Source organism: Gracilinanus agilis, chromosome 2 (assembly GCF_016433145.1).
Source record: "Gracilinanus agilis isolate LMUSP501 chromosome 2, AgileGrace, whole genome shotgun sequence".
In the NCBI taxonomy this organism is placed as follows: Eukaryota; Metazoa; Chordata; class Mammalia; order Didelphimorphia; family Didelphidae; genus Gracilinanus; species Gracilinanus agilis.
The window spans coordinates 576,139,813-576,150,449 of NC_058131.1; the positions used below are offsets into that span (position 1 = coordinate 576,139,813).

Below are 10,637 nucleotides of genomic sequence, written 5' to 3' on the forward strand. Positions count from 1 at the left end.
TCTTTCTTTCTTTCTTTCTTTCTTTCTTTCTTTCTCTCTCTCTCTCTCTCTCTCTCTCTCTCTTTCCTTTTTCTATGGTTACAAGATTCATGTTCTTTCCTTCCCCCTTTCCCTTCTTCCCTCCCAGAGCTGACAAGCAATTCCATGGGGAAGAACCCTTATTTCTGCTGCTTTTTCTAAGGTGTGATATCCACTTAGATATTTCCAAAGTTTCTTTTCTCCTAACACCTAAGTATTATTTTCTCTCTCAACAAGACACCTAGTCCTATGTCTATCTGTTATTTAAACACAGAGAGAGAAAGCAAAGCTTTTCAGGAAAGTCAAGTCCTTCCTCCAGACACCAAGCAAATTATTTCCAGTCATGTAAATCAGCTTTGGTTTATTAGGTTAACTTCCTTCTAACATGAGCATTGAATGTTGGTGTGTGTTGATGGCGCCAGCTTAGTCTTTCATTTAGAGATACTGGTTTCTTTTATGATTGTGTATACCTTGTAATGAGCTACTCTGAAAAGGTGCTGCTGCATTGGTAAAAGTCATTAACATCTACTACAATTTGGCTCTTAAAATGTGTATACCCAGAGTTGGGCACCAAAGCTCTTTGCTATCAATAGAGGGTGGGAATGCAGATCAGTATAGTTAACATAAGCACATCCCTAAATAGCTAGGGTTACTCCAAATAAGCTCTATCCTCAAAGGAAAGAAGAAGAAAAATCACCAAGACCTAGGTTTTCATTTAAGATAGGCTAGTTTAACCCAAGTCAATTAAAAAATAGGAAAAGGCATTTACTAAAAAACAAACAAACATAGGTTCCAATCTGGTCTCAGACACTTCCTAGTTGTATGACCCTGGGCAAGTCACTTAACCCCTATTGCCTAGGCCCTTACAGCTCTTCTGCCTTGGAACCAATATGCAGTATTGATTCTGAGATGAAAGGTAAGGGTTTAAAAAAAAAATTCTAATGATGAGCAAATATAAAAATATACTGGTAGAAAGACAATTTTGCAACCCAAATCATCCTTCTAATAAGACTGAAGTTCTTCTGGAAAGCCCTTAAGTTGAATGAGAAGATAGAGCAGTGGAAGACCAAAGGTCAGGTCTTGTCACTTTATTTGTAGTTAAGTTACACCAGGGGAGTTTCACCCAAGTCGCTGTGTAAAGCCCAAGTGACTTGGCAGCCAAGCACAACGTGTGTCCTTATATGGTAAGTAAAGGGGAAAAACACTGATGACATTGAGGGGCACTCCCATGGATCACAGATAAACACAACCTTCCTCCATGGGGCCAAAGCCTCTACTTTAGGAGACGTATTCGTTTAATTAGGAAAGGGGAGAACAAGGCACTGGAATGCCTTTGCCTCACTTATTTTGGCAAAAAGGAAACCGAGATTATACATTTCAGTTAGAGCCATACTGAGAATGCAAAATGCTCAAACAAAGTTCACTCTCAGATTCTCAGAGTATCAAAAATATTTACCAACGCCAGGGGCGGGAAAACAGCTTGGAATGTGAGTAAACTGCCTACTTCCAGAGATCTGAAATAGCAAAGCAGTGTCCTCTCTGGATCACAGCCTTATTGTTGAAGAAGCTACTTCACTGCATGGAGCCTGAGTGGACATCATCAGTAGATTGCTCCTCTGTAAGGAGGTTGTGCCTCAGTGGTGGGTTTAAAAAAAAAATATTTCCTTTCAGTAAAGTTTAACAAATTTGACATTCCTTCAATCATTTAAAAACATTATTCCATGGGGGCAGCTGGGTGGCTCAGCTGATGGAGTCTGGGAGGACCTGGGTTCAAATCTGGCCTCAGACACTTCCTAGCTAGGTGACCCTGGGCTAGTCACTTAACCCCCATTGCCTAGCCCTTACTGCTCTTCTGCCTTGGAACCAATACACAATATGGATTCTAAGATGGAAGGTAAGAGTTTAAATAACTAAACAAACAAAACAAAAACATTATTCTACAATGATACATGTATAACCCAGTGAAACTGCTTGTCAGCTCCGGGAGTGAGTAGGGGAAGAACAGGAATCATGTAGCCATGGAAAAATATCATTAATTAATTAATTACCCTCCCCCTATTCTAAGGAGTACATAGGCTTCAGAATCTAAAAGAAGCCCATGGCACAAAAGAAGTTAAGAACTCCTGATTTTAATCACCATGCCAAGGAAAGTGGACTTCCTCAAGTTCTTGGATGCACATCTGGGGAGGAAAAAAAGTCTCTCAAAGAGCAGTGAAGAAGCCACACTAGGAGTAGATTTTTCTTTTTTCTTGAAGAACTCTTCTTTGGAGCCAATAACCATTTTTTGCAATGGCTCATAATTGAGGAAAAATAATATATTCCCTACCTTTGCTGCCAGAGAAAGGCTTATTATCTAGCCTAATTAACATGTGATTTAAGATATATCCCACCTGATTACTTTGAAGGAAAAACCTCAAACTACCCAAGCTTCAACTTTAGGGACAACCAAAAAAAAGGGACATTTGGAGATGGATGTTCTCTGTCTTTAAGTTTCTGTTCTCTTGGTCTAAGTCCATTACTTACTGGTCCATTATTACTCCTGGTGTGAGGAAAGCAGCCTGGAATCATAAATGTAGATTTGCAAGGAACCTTTGAGGTCATCTAATTCTACTCTCTTATTTTACAAATGAGAAAACTAGGGTTCTGGGAGTCGCTCAACAGTGACTTGTACAAGGTCACATAAATAATAAGTAGCTGATTGAGCTAGAATCCAAATTCTGATTCAGTGACTCCACTGGACTTCAGTGTTCACTCTGTCATACCACATGGAGCAGAGGCAGGAATTAACTTCTCTGGGTCTTAGTTTCCTCATCTGTAAAATGAGGGGATTGAACTACATGACCTTAGAGGTCCCTATCAGCTGTAGATTTATTATCCAAGGGAACATTGGCATCAGAGTAGTGTCATACAATTGGGGGATAATTCATTTCCTTTCTGAATCTCAGTTTTATTTCTTTATAAAATGGGCTGGAATGAACGATACCCAAAGTTTCCTTCCAGTTATAAATCCTATGATCTTCATAGTCCAGAGAACAGTATCTTTAGAGACCAGCCTTTCTTAAAAGTATGCTGTCTAGGTAGGTGGCGCAGCGGATAGCGTGCCAGGCCTGGAGTCAGGAGGAACTGGGTTCAAATTTGGCCTCAGACTCTCCCTAAATATGTCACCCTGGGCAAGTTACTTAAACCCCAACTGCCCAGGCCTTACCACTGTTGTCTCAGAACTGATATTTCATATCAATTCTAAGATAAAAGACAGGGATTTTTTTTTTAAAGCATGCTGTGAGGGAGACAACAAGAATCATGTAACCTTAGAAAACTTATGTATAAGTTTGTCACTGTAATAAAATAAAGAAAACAATTTAAATTAATTTAAATGTAAAAAGCATGCTAGAACAGCTAGGTGACTATTAGTAGGCTCAGAGCCAGGCCTGGAGTCAGAAGGTGCTGGGTTTAAATTTTGTCTCAGATACTTCTTAGCTGTAATGGCCCTGGGCAAGTCATATAACTGCCTAACCCTCACTGCTCTTCTGCCTTAGAACCAATACACAGTTTTGATTCTAAGAGAGAAGGTAAGGGTTCTTAAAAAAAAAAAAAAAAGCACCACACATTTATCCATGTACAATTAAAAAAATACCTGTGAAAAACTATGTTGGTAGGGGCAGCTGGGTGGCTCAGTGGATCGAGAACCAAGCCTAGAGATGGGAGGATTCAAATCTGGCCTCGGATACTCCCTAGCTGTGTGACCCTGGACAAGTCACTTAACCCCCACTGCCTAGCCCTTACCATTCTTCTGCGTTGGAACTAGTACACAGTATTGATTCCAAGACAGAAGGTAAGGGTTTAAAAACAACAACAACAACAAAACCAACTACAGTCAAATGGCACAGGGCAGTTATTATAAATAAAACACACAAAACATGGAAAAACATAGATCAAGGTGACATATAACATTCTGATAAAATATACTTCTTTTTCCAGTGGCATGCAAAAGCATTACTATGCAATCACAGAAACCTCTCTTTTAGTATTGTTGAATTCCCTCTTTAGTGTGGAAGGGGTTTCAACATCAACTATTAATACTGGCAGAAGATCAGACTTCCATCCCCACATGCCAATTTGTGTTTTCTAGTTTATTCCTTCTCTCTCTAGAAGTTCTTAAAGTTTTATTTATGGGTAGAAAAGATTTAAGAAAGGTCTTTAAATTGATGATTGGCAAAATCTTTTTACACAAGAATACACAGGCATGAGACAAAGGAAGGAAAGGAACCATGGAGTGAAAGTACTATAAAGTTTAAAGTTGTAATGATCCAATGGAAAAAAACCTAGATTTTGGCAAAGCATTTGGGTGATTGCTAGATGCAGTGTGGGGGTGGAAATTTACCACCCAGATACCTGAAAGATCTATGCTGTCTTATCTTTTAAACCAAATAAAGAAAAAACCACCTGTCTGATTTCCTTTTCATAAATACTTCCACAGATGCTAAATTCCATTAGTGTGCTCACTTGTTCTTTATCTTAGAAGACCTTTTCATCAGTTGCTATGGCCAAAAAAAATAAAAAAATAAAAAATCTGTCCCGCTCTGAGTAGCCAACCTGCTGATTGGGCTCTTTAAATTTGGCTAGTGAATGCCAGGTCAGTACTTCGAGTTTTTCTAGCTTGGTAGTAACCTACCGATAGAGCTTAGTCTCCAGAGGCAAGTCCTTTGTGAACCCAGGGTAACCTCGTTTAGAGGATTTTCTTTTTTTGAGAACCCAGAGTAAATTCTGTTAGGTTTTCCCCATTATAAACTTTTTAATGCAAAATAAAAAAAAAAGTCCTCAGGCTATACTTTTCTGTTAATTTAGTACACACAAATTTCTGTTTAGTCACAAAGTTATTCAAAAGGAACTTGATACAGACTAGTCCTACACATACAACACAGCTGGATGTCACATTCACTTTCATCAAAATAATTTTAAAGTACTTCCAAAAAATTCCCTGATTCAGAAATCACACAGAATCAACCAGATACAATCACCTTAAGTGCCTCTAAGAAACCCTATTCATATTTGCTTGGAGATGTTTGCCTTGGGAGAAAGGAATGAGGTCTGGTATTACATTCAAGTGGGTGTTGGTGGGGTAAATGCACCTAATAAATGTTGGCACTCATCTAAAGTTACCCAACACATCAAGCCTCTGTAACAATGGGATATCTGTATAAGAAGACTTCAGGGGGGTGGGGGAGGAGGAAAGAAAGGGGCACAAGGGAGGAGGTAAAAGGACTGTATGTGGCAATTTCCCACCAAACACTGGGTGCTGCCCATCTTTAATCAAATCCTATCCAGAAATAAGGTTTTGAGAACTTCTGGGTCAATGGGGATGGCATATTTAGCATCACTAGGCCTTTAAAATGCCAGTCTTTAAATGACTGGAGGCTGGTAGCTTTCTTCCCTACCACTCTGCCCAAAAGAAGATATCTTTCCCCTACTCACAAAATAAATTCAGGAGATAGCATCGAGGGAGGAAGAGGAGGGAATTCCTGGGGACACTGAAGTAGCTGAAACGGGGGTAGGAATGAAGACCACCCCAGAAAATGGATAGCTCCCTGGAAGAATTCTTTCTGAAGCCCTCTCTTGCCTCCCCTGCAAAAGACATTCCTGTTTCCTTTTCCCGGTTAAGATCAGAGGAATGATGGGTGAAGAGGAAGGGGTAGGGTGGGCTCCCTACTTTTAGGCCTTTCTTACCCTGCTCCTCCTGTTAAGTCGCGATGTGCAAAATGCGCAGAGAAGGGGGCAGGAACAGGTGGGGGACCCCAGAAGCCACCCAGGGAGAGAGCAGCAGGAGCCGGTGCTGGCAGAGGTGAGGGGCCCGCACCTGGAGGCAGCAAAAGGACTGACTGCAGACGCAGGGTTGGGGGTAGGGGAGGGGAATGGACAAGACAAGCTCCCTTACAGTTTCCCTCAGTTTCCTCTCCTGGTCCAGCTCCCGTTGCAGGCTCCCCGCTCGCTCCTCGGCGGAGTCCGCCTGCTCCTGCAAGCTCCTGATCTTCCTTCTCACCGCCTCCAGAGAGCTGATCCCCGCCATCGTTACCGGCAGCACGGAGGAAGGAGGAGGAGGAGACCGGGAAGAGGTTGCAATGGGAGGACCCTCGAAGGGGCTGTCTGCAACCTTCCAGACACGGGCGCGGCTGCTCCCGAGGTTCTTTCCCGGGCTTGGCTTTGCACTGGCCTGCGCTGCCGCAGCCTTCTCTCCCTCTCCTCCTTCTCCTTCTCCCTCGCCTCCCTCTGGCTCAGCCCCGGAAGTCCCCCCCGCCTCTCCGGGCTAGGCTGAGTAGCCGCGGTTTGCGGAGCAAACAAACCAGCCTCGGGCTGGTGCCCAGGGAGCAGCAGGATGCGGGGCTGGGGGGGCGGGTGGAGCCTGGAGGCGGGGGCTGGCCCGGTGAGGGTGCGATGCGTTGGAATGCTATGCGGCTCTTCGCAAGGTTCCGCAGAGTCCCGGGGTGGGGGGCGTTCTAAGACGCAGGTCTTGCGTAGGAAAAGGTACCTGGACAGCCCTGCTTAACGCGGGTGCGGTCAGTCGCTACATTTGGGGGCGGGTAATCGTCTCCCCTCCCAACATACACCTTTTTTTTTTCCTTCCCCTTCCATAGTAACTAAGTTTTGCAGCCGCCTAACCTTTCCTCCCCACCCCAGTCGAAGATGGGGGTGAGGGGGTGGGGGGGTTGGGGAGAAGAAAAGGATAACGGGACCTAACTGTGAAGAGCTGGAGCGCCCCCTCGTGGCCACGCGCAGAAGAGCTACTTTTAAGAGTATGTCGAAAAACTAAGGCATTCCTCTCTTGAGGGTAAAGATGAAATGTTTAGCCAAGCATTAGGTGGAGCGTTTTCCTCTTTAAAAAACAAAAAAGCAGAGGATCTAGGTCAAATGAGGACTAGCGCCCCACTCCCAAAGTCCTGCAGACCTACTAGGCATGATAATAAATTAAGAAGATTATGGATTTGGAGTTGAAAAGAGACATCTAGTCCATCCTCTCTCATTTTACATACGAGGAAACTGAGGCTCGGAGAGATGGACATACAGCTAGTAAGAGTCAGAGGCAGCATTTGAACCCATGTCCTGCTGACTCCAAAACTTCACAGACCTTAAATCTGGGGCATTTGCCAACAAGTGTTTGTCCAGGAGCAGATAATAATAGCAACTTAAACATATAAGCCAGAACTAAGAGTAAAACTTCCAGGATTTTCCTTCTTTTCCCACTATAGAAGAGCTACCACCTTGAAAGCAAAAACCCGGATCTGATATCCTGGTTCAAGTCCTGCTTGGTAAAAAGAAGAAGGGTCATGCTTTTTTTTGAGTCAGCAAGAACAACTGGGTTCAAATTCTTTCTCTAGCACACACTAACTGTTTTGACCCTGGGCAACTTATTTAATATCATAGCTCCCCAGGCAATATTTTAAGATTATAAATGACAGAGAAAATGCTGTTCTTCATTGGTAGAATTTCCTCATTAACTCATCAGTAATATGAAGAGCACTAGAGACACTGCTCACCCCAGGGACTTGACAGGAAAAAAAGAGCTGAAAATGAATAAATTTCAGTTACATATGCTTCCCATTTGGGGGGGTAAGTACCCACCACTATTGGGGGTGGCATTTAATTCCCAAGCTTCCCTCCTAGGAGGTCTTTTAAAAAGTCTAATCTTGTTGGAGGCAATGTAGTCAAGAAAGGTAAAGAAAATTTGGGGAAAAAAACTACCAAAAAACCATAAGTAGAGTGGGGCACATGTCTATGGAGGTGGGAAGACACCACTCCACGGCTTTCCTAAACCATTTTCAGCAAAGCTTCTGGCAAGATTCTTCAGACCTGACAAAGGAAACAGGGCTGGGGAATTTCACACCATGTAGGCCTCATTTCTCACTTTGTTCCATACCATTCATCAGCTCTGTTTGTAAATGCTCCAGCTCCTCCCCTAAACTCACACAGAATACTATAGCCTCCTTCATTGTGAATTCTTTGAGGGGTTGGGGGGATGGAGGGGGAATCTAGGCATTACAGAAGAGAAGGAAAGGAACTCTTTGAAGGTTTATAAGTGCTATATGTCACTTAATTAGTTCATTTCTTTTCCTAAGGACATTTATCTCTTTCTCTGAGTCTTAAGAATGATTTTTTTTCTAGTGACTAAATCACTTTAAATTAAACACTATCTGTAATTAGCTCTGTGACATTGTTTAAATCACTTAACTTCTCTGACCTTTAGTTTACCTATCTGTAAATGGAAACAATAATGACATAGAGTTGTTGAGAGAAAAAACAGAAAATATGAGGATGATGTGCAAATGTTAAAAGTAAAGTAAATGATAAAGTATATGGGCCTCAATCTCATCTGGAAAATGGAGGGGGGCAGTGTTTGATTAGGTGATTTTCCAAGATCCCTTCTAGTTCTACCATTTTATGATATATTGACAAACTGTTCCAATCTCCTCTATTTCCCACCCCCCTTTGTGTTTACAAACAACTAAAAGAATTAGGGATGTAAATCAATATACCTTAATAGCAAATAGCCTCTCCTCTGACAAAAATGACTTAAAGGAGTCTCACCGTCCCTGTATGCCCTTTCCCTTTTTGTCCACTTCTCCCACTCCCCAGCTGACTTTAAATATCATCTGCTCCACTCCTGCCCCACCCCATTCCACAGTTCCTTTAAATGAAACTTTTTAATAAAGGGGCATGGCAGTCAGCACACTGCAGTTACAACAATTATCTTTTTTCCTCTTAAGAAATCAAGTAGCATTTTTCTCCCTCTCCTGCCTTCAGCCTCACTGAGCTGTTTCCAAATACTCCACATTCTTTTCCTTATAAGGAATATCTCCCCTTAATCTATCAGCGGCTCTTTTGAACAAGCTAAATAAACGTCCTGCTGGAGAATTGGGGGGCAGACATGCCTCCATCCTTTTAGCCATATACAGAAAAAGACATCTGATCCGCATTACATACAGTCATAGAGACATACTTTTTTCAAGTTCTCTTTTTAAAACTGGATAGTATAAAGCTTAACTATGTTCTGGCTGGGTCAGTCAACTCCCCTAAGAACCTCAATTTTCTTAGCTTTAATCCAAGAAGGAATTCCCATTTGCAAAAGCATAGCCCTGGAGTACAAAATTATAGGCTTTTCGTTTTAGAGCAGTCTTTAACTCTGATTTATCATGATGGACTCTCCTATATTTGTGCTTTCCTCTGGCATACAAAAATCTGTTTTTGTAGTTGAGTCAACTTAGAATAGCACTTTTCCTCAATCATAAACACATGAAATTATTATTAACATCCCAAGTATTTTCTTAATGAATCAACATTCTAAATTGTATTTCCCTAATTAGGTATCTATCCTGAGAATGAATTAAATGAAAGCAAAATCAGTCTTTTGCAAGTCCACTGCTTGGGTTGATTTCCAAGGAAGAAGGCGAAAGCATCCCTTGTGTGGAATTGTAAAGTATGGTAATGTCTGAATGCAAACTTGTCTGAACTTTAGAGATGTTAACTGTTCATTACACATAAAAAACTATGTGATGCTTGTCAGAAGGTTGACAGGTGGGGCTGGGGGGTTGGGATGAGGAGGGAGCAGGGGTGCAGATCACACACTATACCATATAAAGCACTGAGCTATATATAACTTCCAGCTTACTTTCTGGATCTAACTCCTACAGACTGCAGACCTAGGCAAGTATCATCTTCCTTGCTGCTCCTTGAGTAGAGGGCTATAGCTTTCCCAGGCTGGATCACTGGCATCAAGTGTCTCTGGGCTGGAAAGTCTAGAAGCAGACTTCCTAATCAAAAGCTGTAGTCATTTCAACTTTTCAAAGTAAAGCACTGGCCTTAGGCTTTCTCAGGCCTACATTTCAAAGAGCTGTGCCCAAGACCATCAAAATAAAAGGGCAGAAAATTCAGAAACCTGCTCTATGCAAACGCTTTCTGAGTTTGTAAACTAGGAAAATTTCCACCTCTCAATATCGGCCTCCAGATGTCCTGCTTTCCATTCATTCTTCACCCTCCCCCCCCAAAAAAGGCAGAAAAAGAGAGGTAAGAATGATGAAATCAAATGAATGTGCGCTAGCAAGTTGGAGGAGGCATCCAGTGAGCTATGCCAGTGGTGAGGTGGGTGTGTAGACAACCAGCCAAGAGTAGGTAGTGTTTTCATTTCTCCCCAAACCCAGGGACACCCTGGGGGTACTGGGCAGCTGGGTACAGGGGTGTGACCCGGAGTTCTGAGACAAGGGGAGGGCAGCTGGGGTGGTGTGTGACACTTACATCTGTCGCCTTTTTCTCCGCCAGCTCCAATTTCTCTTGGGCGTCTTTAAGGGCCTCAGAATACTTGTCCAGCTCATCCTCAGTGCCCTTCAGCTTCTTTTGCAGGGAGACCAGCTCGTCCTCCAGCTGGGAGATGGGCCGCGGGGGAGGGGGATAGGGCCGGGGGACGGAGGGGGTGGGGTAGTGCAGCAGGCAGCGTGATCGCGCACGGGAGGGTGTAGGTGCACAGAAACAGAGGAAGGTCAGAGACAGAAAGAGAGGAAGAGAGGGACAGGGAAGGGGAGAGAGAAAGAGAGAGAGAAAGTTAGACACTTCTGCGCTGGGTGCCAGGCCTCCGG

At 43.0% G+C, this 10,637-nt stretch overlaps 1 protein-coding gene across 18 annotated transcripts in view; it reads right to left on the reverse strand.

Annotated features, from left to right (window-relative positions):
* Window positions 1–10,637, reverse strand: part of TPM1 (tropomyosin 1) — a 44,130-nt gene that overhangs the window by 27,026 nt on the left and 6,467 nt on the right. For 8 of the 18 annotated variants that reach the window (XM_044665377.1, XM_044665370.1, XM_044665372.1 and 5 more), the window contains one exon: window positions 10,300–10,425. The exons of 3 other annotated variants lie outside the window; for them this stretch is intronic. In XM_044665377.1, the coding sequence (XP_044521312.1) occupies window positions 10,300–10,425 (126 nt within the window). Of the gene's footprint in view, window positions 1–5,950; window positions 6,098–10,299; window positions 10,426–10,637 lie in introns of those variants that run through there. 7 more of the 18 variants (XM_044665381.1, XM_044665384.1, XM_044665383.1 and 4 more) reach the window with 1 other exon arrangement.